Genomic DNA, 14924 nt, shown 5'->3' on the forward strand with positions numbered 1-14924 from the left:
GGGGCGGACTACAGCTCCCGGCAGCGCCCGCGCGGGGGCGGCACGTGACCCCGGTGAGCGGGGGGGGGGGGGGGGGGGGTTGGGGGGCGGGGGGGTATAAGGGGTGGGGGTTCTATGGGGGGTGGGGGGCTGGGGGGTATAGGTTCTATAGGGGGTATATAGGGGCTATATAGGGGCTGTAGGAGCTATAGGAGCTATAGGAGCTATAGGAGCTATAGGGTCTGTAGGTTCTATAGGGGCTGTAGGGGGTATATAGGGGCACGGAGGGGCTGTAGGGGCTATAGGAGCTATGGGATCTATAGGCTCGATAGGAGGTATAGGGTCTGTAGATTCTATGGGGGTATAGGGGGTATATAGGGGCACGGAGGGGCTATAGGGGCTATAAAAGCTATAGATTCCATAGGGGCTATAGGTTCTAAAGGGGATATACAGGCTACAGAGGGGCTATGGGTTCTATGGGGGGGATAGTGGGTGCCTGGGGGCTATAGGGGCTACAGGGTCTATAGGTTCTGCGGGGTTAGAGGTTCTATAGGTGGTACAGGAAGGGCACAGGCACTATAGGAGCTATGGGTTCTATAGTTTGTGCATAGGAGCCATACAAGATATAGGCTCTATGGGGATTACGTGTACTATGGGGGGTATAGTAGGTGCACGAGCGCTATAGCACCTATGGGGCCTCTAGGGGGTGCACAGGGGCTATAGGCGGTGGGGGTCTGTGTGGGTGCACGGGGGCTATAGGGGGCCATAGGGGGTATCCAGGGGCTACAGGGATGCACAGGGGCTGTAGGGGGCATATGGGGTGCACAGGGGCTATGGGGGGCTATAGGGGGCTATAGGGGCATGCTGGGGTGATACAGGGCTGCACAGGGACTATAGGGGCTATAGGGGCTACAGGGACGTGCAGGGGCTGGGGGAGGGTATAGGGGAGCACACGGTGGCTATAGGAGGTGCCGGGGGGGGTCTATGTGGGTGCACAGGGTCTATAGGGGGCCGTGGGGGGGCTATAGGGGTCTACGGGGACGCCGAGTGTCCATAAGAGGTCTATAGGGGGCTGGGGGGGCTATGGGGACACACGGGGTCTATGGGGGGGCTGTGGGGGTGCACAGGGTCTATGGGGGGGGCGGCAGGGGGCTGTGGGGGTGCCCAGGGGCTATAGGGGGGCTCTGGGGGGGTCCCTCTGGCATCCCCTATAGAGCAGCGCGGGGGGCTCCCCCCCCTTCCCATCCCCGTGCTCCGGAAGCGTTCCCCCGGCAGGAAGCGGGCAGCCGGCCTGTGAGGGGGGGCCACGCTCCCACCCCCACCCTGGGCTGCGGGGAGCACTGGGGGGGGGACAGCAGGCCTCGCCCCCCCCACCTTCACCCCAATTAACCCTCGTTAAGTCACCCTCATTAACATCCCCCCCCCCACCCCCCCTCCAGCCACGCACCGGCAGGGCACCGCTGGACGCCGCGACGCCAGGTGACCCCCGGCATGGCCCCCCGGCACGGCCACCGCTGGGGGGGCGGCCTGGTCGTCATCGTCACCAATGGGGACATCCTGCTGGGGGGGGGGGCGGCATCCGTGGTCATCGTTGTCATCCTTGGGGACAGCTTTCTTTGGGGGGGGTGGGACATCCCAAATCATCATTGTCACATTTGGGGACATCCTTTTGAGGGGGGCATCCCTGGTCATCGTTGTCACCCTTGGGGGCATCTTTCTTTGAGGGGGGCATCCCTGGTCATCGTTGTCACCCTTGGGGACATCTTTCTTTGAGGGGGGCATCCCTGGTCATCGTTGTCACCCTTGGGGACATCGTTTTGAGGTGGGGGGCATCCCTGGTCATCACTGTCACCCTTGGGGACATCTTTCTTTGAGGGGGGCATCCCTGGTCATCGTTGTCACCCTTGGGGGCATCCTTCTTTTGGGGGGGACATTTCTGGTCATCGCTGTCACCCTTGGGGACATCTTTCTTTGGGGGGGGGCATCCTTGGTCATCATTGTCACCCTTGGGGACATTCTTCTCTTGGGGTGGGGGCATCCCAAATCATTACTGTCACCAATGGGGACATCCTTTTGAGGGGGGACACCCCAACTCATCATTGTTACCCCTCGGGACATTTCTCCTTCTTTTTTTTGGGGGGGTGGGGGGACGACACACCTCAACTCATCATGGGCACTACTGGGGACATCCTTCTTTTGGGGGGGGGACACCCCTGGTCATCACCGTCACCGCTGGGGACACCTTGGTTCGTCGTTGTCACCCCTTGGGGACATCCCTTCTGGGGGGGGGAAGCAACACCTCAACTCATCGCTGTCCCCTTTGGGGACACCCCTCTGTGCGCCCACCACCTTGGGGGGGCACCCAACTCATCGTTGTCACCCTCGGGGACACCCCCCCACACACAACCATCACGTTTCGGACTGGGGGGGGCCACCTCAACTCATCGCCGTCCCCCATCGGGACGTCCCCGCCGCGACGTAGGCAGCGCCTTGGGGCCACCATGGCCACCGACTCGGGGGACCCCGGCAGCACCGGGGACCCCGAGAAGCCCCACGGGACCCCCCTGGAGGAGCCCCCCAACGCGCCGGAGAAGACGCGGTTCGTCCGGAAGAGCGTGGAGATGGTGGAGGACGAGCGGGCGTCCCCGTCCGACGGCCGCGGCGACGCCGGCGGCCGGGAGAAGGCCAAGCAGGAGATCGAGGAAGAGGCGGAGATGAAGGCCGTGGCCACCTCGCCCGGCGGCCGCTTCCTCAAGTTCGACATCGAGCTGGGCCGGGGGGCCTTCAAGACGGTTTTCAAGGGCTTCGACACCGACACCTGGGTGGAGGTTGCCTGGTGCGAGCTCCAGGTGAGGTCCCGCGGGGTGGTCGGGTGCGGGGGGGGGGGGCACGGTTGGGTGCACGGCGTCGCCGATGCCCTTGGTCCTTCGTTAAGCCGTCGCGTCGTTACCGATGCGCCCGCTGATTTGGTGGCTTTGTCAGCGAAATCTTTCCTGGAGGCAATGATCCTCCGACTTCCCCATGAAGCCAATGGTTGGGTCCTCAAATCCATCTTGACTCCCCCTCCTGACGTCCAGGAACCTCCAAAATTGGCCACGAACCCTACAGGTGGTCCCTCAAAATCATCTTGAACAGCCCCAAAATCAGCAATTCTCCAAACTGAACAATGAACCCTACAGTTGGCCCCTCAGACTCATCTTGAACAGCCCCAAAATCAGCAATTCTCCAAATTGACCATGAACCCTACAGTTGGCCCCTCAAACTCGTCTTAAATCTCCCCTAAAATCAACGATTCTCCAAATTGGCCATGAACCCTACAGTTGGCCCCTCAAACTCCGCTTGAATCGCCCCCCAAAGCCAGCAAACCTCTGAAGTTGGCCCCTCAGATTCCTCAGGGGGACCCCCCCGTAGTCAGTGAACCTCCCAGTTCACCGATGAACCCCAGGTTTGGCCCCTCGACCTCACCAGTGATCCCTCCGGAGCCAACGAACCTCTAAAATCACTGATCAACCCTACGGGTGGCCCCTCAAATTCATCTCAAACACCCCTGGAGTCAACAGTCCTCCAAATTCTCCTATAGTTGGCCCCAAAAACTCATCAGCGAGCCCCACCAAGGTCAGTGAACCTCCAAATCGAACAACGAACCCTACAGTTGGCCCCTCAACGTCATCTTGAACCCTCCGAAAGTCAACAGTCTCCAAATTCACCAATCAGCCTTGTAATTTTGCCCTAAAAACTCGTAGATCCTTTCATCAAAGCCCTCAAACTTCCCCATTTATCCATCATTTTGTTCTTCAAATTCATTGCTGACGCCCTGATTCACGAGGTACCCTTCCAATAACCCCCAAAATTTGTCGTCAAAGCCTCAGTTTGCCCATTTACCCACTAAATTCATTACTTATGCTCTTTGGCTCGTTGTCCCTGTCACGTTCCTCAACCACCTTACAAAATTAATCCGTGAAAGCCTTAAATTCCTCTTCCCCCTCCCCAAACCAATGGTGAGCCCCCCTTTCCGCTGCATAACCCCCCCCTCGCCCCCTCCCCAGGACCGCAAGCTGACCAAGGCGGAGCAGCAGAGGTTCAAGGAGGAGGCGGAGATGCTGAAGGGGCTGCAGCACCCCAACATCGTCCGCTTCTACGACTCGTGGAGTCCACGCTGAAGGGCAAGAAGTGCATCGTCCTCGTCACCGAGCTGATGACGTCGGGCACCCTCAAGACGTGAGTCGGCGGTGGGAGGGCGGCGCTTCGGGGTGGCGGCACGCAGCGGGACCAGTCGCCCCGTCCCGCCTGCAGGTACCTCAAGAGGTTCAAGGTGATGAAGCCCAAGGTGCTGCGGAGCTGGTGCCGGCAGATCCTGAAGGGTCTCCACTTCCTCCACACCCGCACCCCGCCTATCATCCACCGGGACCTCAAGTGCGACAACATCTTCATCACCGGCCCCACGGGCTCCGTCAAGATCGGCGACCTCGGCTTGGCCACCCTCATGCGCACCTCCTTCGCCAAGAGCGTCATCGGTAAGCCGCGCCGCGCCGCTGCCCGCCCGTTGGCCAACGGTCGACGGCTGACGGTGGCCCGTCTGCCCCCCAGGGACGCCGGAGTTCATGGCGCCGGAGATGTACGAGGAACGCTACGACGAATCGGTGGACGTCTACGCCTTCGGGATGTGCATGCTGGAGATGGGCACCTCCGAGTACCCCTACTCCGAGTGCCAAAACGCCGCCCAGATCTACCGCAAAGTCACCAGCGTGGGTGCTCGGCCGCGGCGGCGCGTCCCCACGCCTTGCACCGGGGTGGCGGTGGTGGCATCACCCGGGGGTTCCTCCGCTTGCAGGGCATCAAGCCAGCCAGCTTCAACAAGGTGACGGACCCGGACGTGAAGGAGATCATCGAGGGCTGCATCCGGCAGAACAAGGCAGAGAGGTGGGAGGATCGGGGAACCCGCGGGGACCCCCCCCGTCTCCCACCCCGTGGCCCACCCCGTGTCCGACCGTGCCCTGGCTCGCAGGCTCTCCATCCGGGACCTGCTGAACCACGCGTTCTTCGCGGAGGACACGGGGCTGCGGGTGGAGCTGGCGGAGGAGGACGGGGGCCTCGACTCCTCCCTGGCGCTGCGCCTCTGGGTGGAGGACCCCAAGAAGCTGAAGGGGAAGCACAAGGACAACGAGGCCATCGAGTTTAGCTTCAACCTGGAGTCCGACGTCCCCGAGGAGGTGGCCTACGAGATGGTGAGTGGCACAGGGCGCGGGGATGAGGTTCTGAGGCTGAAACTCCTCTGAGGTCGGCTCTTGAACCACCCCAAAAACTCAATGAACCTCCCAGTTCACTGTGAATGTGATGGTTGGCTCCTCAAGTCAAGGCTCCTCCCAGTTCACCTATGAGCCCTATGGTTGACCCCTCTAACTCATCTTGAACCCCCACAAGTCAATGAACCTCCAAATTCACCGTGGTTGACCTCTCAAATTCGTTGCTGAGGTCCTCACAAAGTCATTGAAGCTCCAAATTTACTATGAACCCTACGGTTGGTCCCTGAAACTCAACTTAACCCCCCCCAGAAAAATCAACGATCCTCCCAACTGGCTTGTGAACCCAACGGTTGACCCCTCTAACTCATCCCGAACCCCCAGAAGTCAATGAACCTCCAAGATCATCAACGAGCTCAATGGTTGACCCCTCCAACTCATCCCGAAACCCCCAAAGGTCAATGATCCTCCAAGATCATCAATGAACCTTGTGGTTGACCCCTCTAAGTCATTCTGAACCCCCAAAAGTCAATGAACCTCCAAGGTTGACCCCTCTAACTCATCCCAACCCCCCCCAAAAGTCAATGAACCTCCAAGATCATCAAGGAACCCAACGGTTGCCCCCTCAAACTCGCGTAGAACCCCCCCCAAAGCCAACCATCCTCCAAGCCCACCATGCTCCGCTCCCCACGGCCTCCCCGCTCTCCCCCACCAGGTGAAATCCGGCTTCTTCCACGAGAGCGACTCCAAAGCCGTCGCCAAATCCATCCGGGACCGCCTGGCGCTGGTGAGGAAGACGCGGGAGAGGAAGCAGGCGGAGGGCCGGGGGACTGTCCCTGAAAGCGAGGACACCGAGGTGGACCAGCACGTCCGGCAGCAGCTCCTGCGGCAGCAGACCCCCGCCACCGGTGAGAGACCCCCCCCACCTTGTCCCCAACTCTGTCCCCATCGTGGTGGACCCCAAAATTTGCCCAACGCTGCTTGGTCCACAGCTGACATCCTCTTGGAGAACAGCGCTGGATCGGAGGCCACCGGGTGCTACCAGGGGGTAGGCGGCTCCCGAGGACACCCACGGTCCCCCAGCCTTGTCCCCGTGACCCAACCTTGTCCCCTTGACTCAACCTTGTCCCCTTGAAGCCACCGAAGCCACCGCTGCCTCTTGTCCCACAGGTCCCCTTTGGCACGGAGGGGATGGCGCCGGACGTCCCCACAGTGCCACCACCAGCCGTGCCACCAGCCTCGTCCCAGCTGGAGGCCACCAACGTGGATGGGCAGAGCCGGCCTGGTGGCCCCGTCACCGGTGTCAGGGGGGACGCTGGCCAAGCGGTGACACCGGTGGCAGGGGCAGCGAGGGTCCAGACGGCTCCCGGTGCACCGGGGACAGTGATGGGGATGCCACCGGCTCCAGGGATGCCACAAGCTCTGGTGATGCCACCAGCCCCAGGGATGTCACCAGCCCCAGGGATGCCACCAGGTCAAGGGATGCCACCAGCCCCAGGGATGCCACCAGCCCCAGGAATGCCATTGATCCAAGGGATGCCACCGGTCCCAGGGATGCCACCGGCTCCTGAGATGTCATCTCAGCTGGTCCCTGGCATGCAGCCACAGATGGCCACAGGGATGCCACAAGCTCTGGTGATGCCACCAGCCCCAGGGATGCCACCGGGTCAAGGGATGCCACCAGCTCCAGGGATTCAGATGGCTCCTGAGATGCCACCAGGTCAAGGGATGCCACTGGGTCAAGGGATGCCACCAGCCCCAGGGTTGCCACCAGCCCCAGGGATGCCACCAGCTCCAGGAATGCCACCGGGTCAAGGGATGCCACCAGCCCCAGGGATGTCACCAGCTCCAGGGATTCAGTTAGCTCCTGAGATGCCACCAGTCCCAAGGATGCCACCAGCCCCAGGACTGCCATCAGCCCCAGGGATGCTACCAGCTCCTGAGATGCCACCAGGTCAAGGGATGCCACCAGGTCAAGGGATGCCACCAGCCCCAGGGGATGTCACCAGCCCCAGGGATTCACTTGGCTCCTGAGATGCCACCAGGTCAAGGGATGCCACCGGGTCAAGGGATGTCACCAGCCCCAGGGATGTCACCAGCTCCAGGGATGCCATCAGGTCAAGGGTTGCCACCGGGTCAAGGGATGCCACCAGTCCCAGCGATGCCACCAACCACCGCGATGCCACCAGCCCCAGCGATGCCACCAACAGAGGCCGCCCCACGGGACGTCCCCGGCGTCCCCGACCCCACCGCCACCAAACCCGACCGCAGCCGGCAGCGCCGAGCCTCCTGCCAGCGGCCGGACAAGGGTGCCCGCTTCCAGCTCACCGTACTGCAGGTCAGCGTGGGGACGTGGGACAGGACGGAGGGGACACGGGGACACCCCGGCACTGTGCCCGTGCCCCTGCCCCAGGTCTCGTCCCCGGGGGACAACACGGTGGAGTGCCAGCTGGAGACGCACGACAGCAAGATGGTGACCTTCAAGTTCGACGCCGACGGGGACGCCCCCGAGGACATCGCCGACTACATGGTGACCCCCCCGGAACCCCAAAAAAACCCTCGACCTTCCTCCAAAAATCACCCCAAAATCCCACCTAAATCCCCAGAACCCCTCAAAGCCTCCCCAAATCCCTCAAAGCCTCCCCAAATCCCTCAAAACCTCTTCCAAACCCCTCAAAGCCTCCCCCCAAACCCTCAAAACCTCCCCAAATCCCTCAAAACCTCCCCAAACCCTTCAAAGCCTCCCAAATCCTCCTCAAAGCCTCCCCAAACCCCCTCAAAGCCTCCCCAAAACCCCTCAAAGCATCCCCAAAACCCCTCAAAACCACCCCAAATCCCTTCCAAACCCCTCCAAACCTCTCCCAAACCACCCCAAACCTCCTCAAAGCCTCCCCAAATCCCTCAAAACCTCCCCAACCCCCCTCAAAACCTCATAAAATACCTCAAAAAAAAAAAAAAAAGCCCCCCCCCCCCCCAAAATCCTTTGCATCCTCCCCTCCAGGTCGAGGACAACTTCGTGCTGGAGGCTGAGCGGGAGAAGTTCGTGGAGGAGCTGAAGGCCATCGTGGTGCAGGCGCAGGGGCTCCTCCGCCCCCCCGCCTCGGACCCCCAGGTGCCCCATGGACCCCCCCAGGGCGAAAGCGTCCCCCACTCGTCCCCCATCGGCCGGTGGAGGTTCTGCATCAACCAGACCATCCGCAACCGGGAGGTCCACGGTGAGCGGTGACGGGGTGGCGGGAGGGGACGACGTATCGGGGACAACGGCGGATGACCCTGGTGGGTGTCCCCTTTCTCGTGGGGGTGTCCCCATGTAGGTCCTGGGGGGCCACCGCATGGACGGAGGGCGATGGGGACGTCCCGCACCGAGCAGGATGTGGCCGTGGAGCAGGGCGTGCCATCGGGTGTCACCAGACCTCAAGAGTTGGGTGTCCCCCAAGGCTTGGGGACAATCGCCACCGGAACCCAAGAGTTGGGTGTCCCTCAAAGCTTGGGGACAGTCGTCACCGGACCCCAAGAGCTGGGTGTCCCTCAAGGCTTGGGGACAATTGTCCCCGGACCCCAAGAGCTGGACGCACCCAGGGGACCGGAGATGACGGTCACCGGGCACCTAGAACTGGATGTCCCCCAAGGGTTGGGGACAATCATCACAAGGCCCCAGGAGCTGGAGCCGGTTGTCACCGCACCCCAAGAACCAGCTGTCCCCCAAGGCCTGGTGACAATGGCCACCCATGCTTGGGACCTCGATGCACCCAAGGGACCAGAGATGGTCGTCACTGCACCCCAAGAGCTAGGTGACCCTCAAATGTTGGGGACAATTGTCACTGGTGCTTGGGACCTGGACGCACCCAAGGGACAGGAGGCGATTGTCCCCAAACCCCAAGAGCTGGGTGTCCTCCAAGGACTGGGGACAATCGTCACCAGGCCCCAAGAGTCGGGTGTCCCTCAAGGCTTGGGGACAGTCATCGGGGGACCCCAAGAGTTGGGTGTCCCTCAAGGCTTGGGGACAATCGCCACTGGAGCTTGGGAGCAGGATGCACCCAAGGGACCAGAGACAATCGTCCCCAAAGCCCACGGCGATGACTTGGGTGTCCCCCAAGGACCGGGGACAGTTGTCACCAGTGCTTGGGACCAGGATGCACCCAAGGGACAGGAGGTGACCGCCGCCCACCCCCAAGAGTTGGGTGTCCCTCAAGGACTGGGGACAACTGCCACCAACGCATGGCACCCGGAGGCACCCAAGGGAGCCAAGACGATCGTCACCGCACCCCAAGACCTGGATGCGCCCAAGGGCCTGGAGATGATTGTCCCCGAACCCCAAGAGTTGGGTGTCCCTCAAGGTTTGGGGACAGCCATCAGTGGACCCCAAGAGTTGGGTGTCCCCCAAGGCTTGGGGACAATCGCCACCGGACCCCAAGAGTTGGGTGTCCCCCAAGGCTTGGGGACAATTATCCCCAGCACTTGGGACCTGGACGCACCCAAGGGCCCGGAGATGATTGTCCCCGGACCCCAAGAGCTGGGTGTCCCCCACGGTTTGGGGACAATCCCCACCGCACCCCAAGAGCTGAGCGTCCCCCAAGAACCGGGGACAACCACCTCCACCTCTTGGGACCGCGCCGCACCCAAGGGACCCGACGAGCTCGGTCCCCAGGACCCGGAGGAACCCAAGGGCCCCGAGCAGGCCGTCGCGGGGCCCCAAGCCCCCGATGTCCCCCCCGGGGCGGTGACACCCGCGCCCCCCCCCGGCCATCCTCACCCTGGACCAGCAGCTCCGCACCCTGCTCTACCCCGAGGGCCACCGCGATGTCCCCAACCTCCGGCCGCCGTCCCCGGACCCCAAAGTGAGTCGGGACCGGGGGGGGGGGAATATAGGGGTGGGGGGGTCACCTCACCTTGCCCCCTCCCCAATTCCCGCAGGACACCCCCCCCGGAGGATATTTTGGGATCCGATTCCACTGCCCCCGCCTCAAAAACCCCGTCAGCAAGAAAACGTGGAGCCGGAAATTAAAAAATTGGGCGCGCCGCGCCGCCGCCCTCGGGGGGGGGGCGACCCCGACCAGGTACCCCCCCCCCCAAAAAAAATTCCCCTCCCCAATTTACCCCCCCCCCAAAATCTCTCTCCCCAAATTTTACCCCATCCCCAAATTTTACCCCATCCCCAAATTTACCCCCCCAAAATCCTCCCCCCCAAATTTCCCCCCTCCCCAAATTTACCCCCTCCCCAAAATCCCCCTCCCCAAATTTTACCCCCTCCCCAAATTTTACCCCCTCCCCCCCCCAATTTACTCCCCTCTTCCCCATCATTTTGGTATTTGGGGCAGGGGGGGTGGGGGTGGGGAGGGGGCGCAAGCTCAGCCCCCTCCCCCCCCCCCCCCCCCGCCCCCTGGGTCTTTTTTCGGGCAGGGGAGGCGGAGGAGAATTTTGGGGACCCCCCCTGCGGAGCGGATGGGGACCCCCCCCCGGGGGGAGCGGAGATGGGGGGCGGCCGGCGGGGGCACCTGCAGGTGGGTAAGGGGGGGGTGAGGGGGTGGGGGGACCCCCAAAGTGCCCCCAGGGACCCCAAAATCACCCCCATGCACGCCAAAATCACCCCCAGGGACCCCAAATTTGCCCCTATACACCCCCAAATCGCCCCCGGGGACCCCAAATTGCCCCCAAAGGACCCCAGATTGCTCCATAGGGACCCCAAAGTGCCCCGTAAGGCCCTAAACTGCCCCATAGCCCCCCCCCAAACTGCCCCATAAACCCCCAAACAGCCCCCATAGCTCCCCCAAGTGTCCCTTGGGACCCCAAAATACCCCATAGACCCCCAAACTGCCCCCATCAAACCCCCCCCAGTGCCCCTTGGGATCCCCAAACAGCCCCGTAGATCCCCAGACTGCCCCCATAGCCCCCCCAGGTGCCCCTTGGGACCCCAAAATACCCCATAGACCCCCAAACTGCCCCCATAGAACCCCCAAACGACCCCCGTAGCCCCCCCAGGTGTCCCTTGGGACCCCAAAGTACCCCACAGCCCCCCCAAACCGCCCCTATAGCCCCCCCCCAAGTGTCCTTTGGGACCCCAGAGTCCCCCATACACCCCCAAACAGCCCCCATAGAACCCCCAAACGACCCCCGTGCCCCCCCAGGTGCCCCTTGGGACCCCAAAATACCCCACAGACCCCCAAACTGCCCCCATCACCCCCCCCAGTGCCCCTTGGGATCCCCAAACAGCCCCGTAGATCCCCAGACTGCCCCCATAGCCCCCCCCCCCCCAGGTGTCCCTTGGGACCCCAAAGTACCCCATAGCCCCCCCAAACCGCCGCTATAGCCCCCCCCAAGTGCCCTTTGGGACCCCAGAGTCCCCCATACACCCCCAAACAGCCCCCATCACCCCCCCAGATCCCCCTTGGGACCCCAAACTGCCCCATCGCCCCCCCCCCAGGTGCCCCTTGGGACCCCAAACTGCCCCATCGCCCCCCCAGATCCCCTTGGGACCCCAAACTGCCCCGTAGCCCCCCCAGATCCCCCTTGGGACCCCAAACTGCCCCATCGCCCCCCCCCAGGTGCCCCTTGGGACCCCAAACCGCCCCGTAGCCCCCCCAGGTCCCCCTTGGGACCCCAAGCACCCCCCAAACCGCCCCATAACCCCCCCAACATCCCCTCCCTCCGCAGGCCTCCCCCTCCAGCCCCACCGAAGCCCCCGGCGGCCTTGTCCCCCCCCCGGCCCCCCCGAGCTCCGACAGCGACCCCCCCCCGGACCCCCCCTTTCCCCGCGCCCCCCCCGCGCCCCCCATCTCCAGCAGCAGCGACGGCGGCGACTCGGAGGACGAGGGGCTGCGGGCCGAGCTGCGGCGCCTGCGGGACAAGTAAGGGGGGGGGGCACCAACATTTTTTGGGGTGCCCCCCCTACGTCCCCCCAAATATTTATGGACCCCCCCCCCCAAAAAAAAAAAGGCACATCCAGGAGGCGGCGGCGCTGCGGGCACGGCAGCAGCGGGAGCTGCGGGAGCTGCAGGGGAGGCTGCGAGCGCGGGGAGCCGGGGGGGGCCCGGGGGGGGGCGCCCCCAAATCCGCCCCCCCCTTGCGGCCCCTCGCCGAGGAGGGCGAGGGCCAGGGGGAAGGCGAGGGGAAGGGGCCCGGCGGCGGCGCGGGCAGGTTGGTGGGGGGGGGGGGGCGGGGGGGGTTTGGGGGGGTTTGGGGGGATTTGGGGGATTTGGGGGATTTGGGGGGATTTGGGGGGAGCGGGGGATTTAGGGGGTTTGGGGGAATTTGGGGAGGGTTGGGGGGGTTTGGGGGTTTGGGGAGGGTTTGGGGTTTTGGGGAGGGTTTGGGGTTTTGAGGGTCACTTGGGGTTTTGGGGGATTTGGAGGGATTTGGAGGGAGTGGGGGATTTAGGGGTTTTGGGGGATTTGGGGGGTTTGGGGCTTTTGGGGTGGGTTGGGGTTTGGGGGGGTTTGGGGGGGTTTGGGGAGTTGGGGGGAGTGGGGATTTAGGGGTTTTGGGGGATTTGGGGGGTTTGGGGCTTTTGGGGTGGGTTGGGGTTTGGGGGGGGTTGGGGGGGTTTGGGGTTTGGGGGGGGTTTGGGGTTTTGGGGGATTTGGGGGGAGCGGGGGATTTAGGGGTTTTGGGGGGATTTGGGGGGGTTTGGGGGGGTTTGGGGGTTTGGGGAGGGTTTGGGGTTTTTTGGGGAGGGGGGATTTGGGGTTTTGGGGGGGGGGGTCACTTGGGGTTTTGGGGGATTTGGAGGGATTTGGAGGAGGGAGTGGGGGATTTAGGGGTTTTGGGGGGATTTGGGGGGAGGGTTTGGGGGGTTTGGGGCTTTTGGGGTTTGGGGTTTGGGGGGATTTGGGGGGAGCGGGGGATTTAGGGGGTTTGGGGGGGGGAGGGTTGGGGGGGTTTGGGGTTTTGGGGAGGGTTTGGGGAGGGTTGGGGTTTTGGGGGTTTGGGGTTTTGGGGATTTGGGGGGATTTGGGGGAGTGGGGGATTTAGGGGGGGTTTTTGGGGCTTTTGGGGGGGTTTGGGGGGGTTTTTTGGGGGTTTGGGGGGGTTTGGGGTTTTGGGGGGTCGTTTTTTTGGGGGGGGGAATTTGGGGAGGGTTGGGGGGGTTTGGGGGGGGAGGGTTTGGGGTTTTGGGGGTCACTTGGGGTTTTGGGGTTTTTTGGGGGAGTGGGGGATTTAGGGGGGGGGATTTGGGGGGTTTGGGGCTTTTGGGGGGGTTGGGGTTTGGGGGGGTTTGGGGGGGTTTGGGGGTTTGGGGGCGGTTTGGGGTTTTGGGGGATTTAGCGGGGTTTAGGGGGGGGGAATTTGGGGAGGGTTGGGGGGGTTTTTGGGGAGGGTTTTTTTGGGGAGGGTTTGGGGTTTTGGGGGGGGGTTTGGGGTTTTTTGGGGGGTGGGGGATTTAGGGGTTTTGGGGGGTTTGGGGGGTTTGGGGCTTTTGGGGTGGGTTGGGGTTTGGGGGGGTTTGGGGGGGTTTGGGGGTTTGGGGGGGTTTGGGGTTTTGGGGGGTCGTTTGGGGTTTTGGAGGGTTTGGAGGGAGTGGGGGATTTTGGGGGGATTTGGGGGGATTTGGGGGATTTGGGGGGGGTGGGGTTTTGAGGGAGTTTGGGGTTTTGGGGGGAGTGGAGGATTTAGGGGTTTTGGGGGGATTCGGGGGGTTTTGGAGGATTTGGGGCTTTTAGGGTGGGTTGGGGTTTTGGGGGGAATTGGGGGGGGTTGGGGGGGTTGAGGAGGGGTTTTGGGGGATTTGGGGGTTTTGGGGGGGGTTTGGGGGGGCTGGGGGCTTTCTCACCCTCTTCCCCCCCCCCCCCAGGCCCCCCTCTCCGGCCCCCCCCCGAAGCGGGGGCCCCCCCCCGCCGCCCCCCCCCGCCTCCCGGACGAGCGGCCGATGGAAGCCCCGGGGGGGGGGGCGGGGGGGGGGGCCCCCCCTCTCTGCGCACTCCCCCCCTGCCCCCCCCGCCGCGGTGGGGGCCCCCCCCGGCGCTGCACGACTGACTCCGCACCCAAAATCGCCACCTTTCACCCCAAAACCACCCCGCCTCCATTTTGTGCCCCCCTTCCCTCTTTATAGCACTCCCACCCCCCCCCCCCCGTTTCTGCCCCCAAAGGGCCTCATTTCACCCCAAAATGGCCCCGATGAAGGCCCCAAACCTGCCCCTCTTTTGAGCCCAAATCCCTCTTTTTTAACCCAAAACGTCTGTGGAGCACTGGAGCACTCCCTCGCACCCAAATTCACCTCATTTCACCCCAAAATTCACTCCCGGGGCCATCGTGGTGCTTGTGACCCCCCCCCCCAAACCACTCACTCAACACTAAAATTGACGGTTTTCACCCCAAAACCCACTCTCCCCCCCCCGTCCCCCCCCCAGTCCGTGGGGGTGCGGGTTTGAGGCTGGGATCCCATTTATTGGTCCGGACTGGTGTTACTGGTCGCCCCACCCCCTTTACTGGTCCATACTGGGGTAACTGGGCGCCCCCCCTTGCATTTTTGGGTCATTTCTTGGCATTTTTTTTCCACCCATCTACCTCATTTCACACCCTCCCACCATCCCGGCGAGGTTTTTTTGGGGAGAAATCCCGGGAGTTCGGGTTCGGGGGGTGGGGAGGGGCCCTGCGTTGACTTTTCTTTTGGGGAAGAATTGTTTAAAAAGTGGAAAAAAAGGAAAAAAAAAAAAAAAAAAAGAGGAAAAAAATAAACGCGCATCCGGACACGGCCGTGTGGGGCGGGCG

At 63.1% G+C, this 14924-nt stretch overlaps 1 protein-coding gene across 1 annotated transcript; it reads left to right on the forward strand.

The window, feature by feature from the left end:
- The first annotated feature begins 1916 nt into the window (after positions 1-1916).
- Positions 1917-14849, forward strand: WNK3 (WNK lysine deficient protein kinase 3). The gene is given in 20 exon segments (XM_066984837.1): positions 1917-2828; positions 4026-4125; positions 4128-4197; positions 4273-4493; positions 4567-4724; positions 4811-4899; positions 4985-5204; positions 5935-6127; positions 6212-6267; positions 6390-7247; positions 7249-7557; positions 7633-7749; positions 8221-8434; positions 8534-10057; positions 10134-10276; positions 10620-10720; positions 11871-11973; positions 11976-12064; positions 12153-12353; positions 14008-14849. Coding segments are annotated over 20 exon segments (5691 nt in total). The 5' UTR covers positions 1917-2480; the 3' UTR covers positions 14585-14849.
- The last annotated feature ends 75 nt before the right edge of the window (positions 14850-14924 follow it).

The sequence above is a fragment of the Anser cygnoides genome, chromosome 29 (assembly GCF_040182565.1).
Source record: "Anser cygnoides isolate HZ-2024a breed goose chromosome 29, Taihu_goose_T2T_genome, whole genome shotgun sequence".
Taxonomy (NCBI): Eukaryota; Metazoa; Chordata; class Aves; order Anseriformes; family Anatidae; genus Anser; species Anser cygnoides.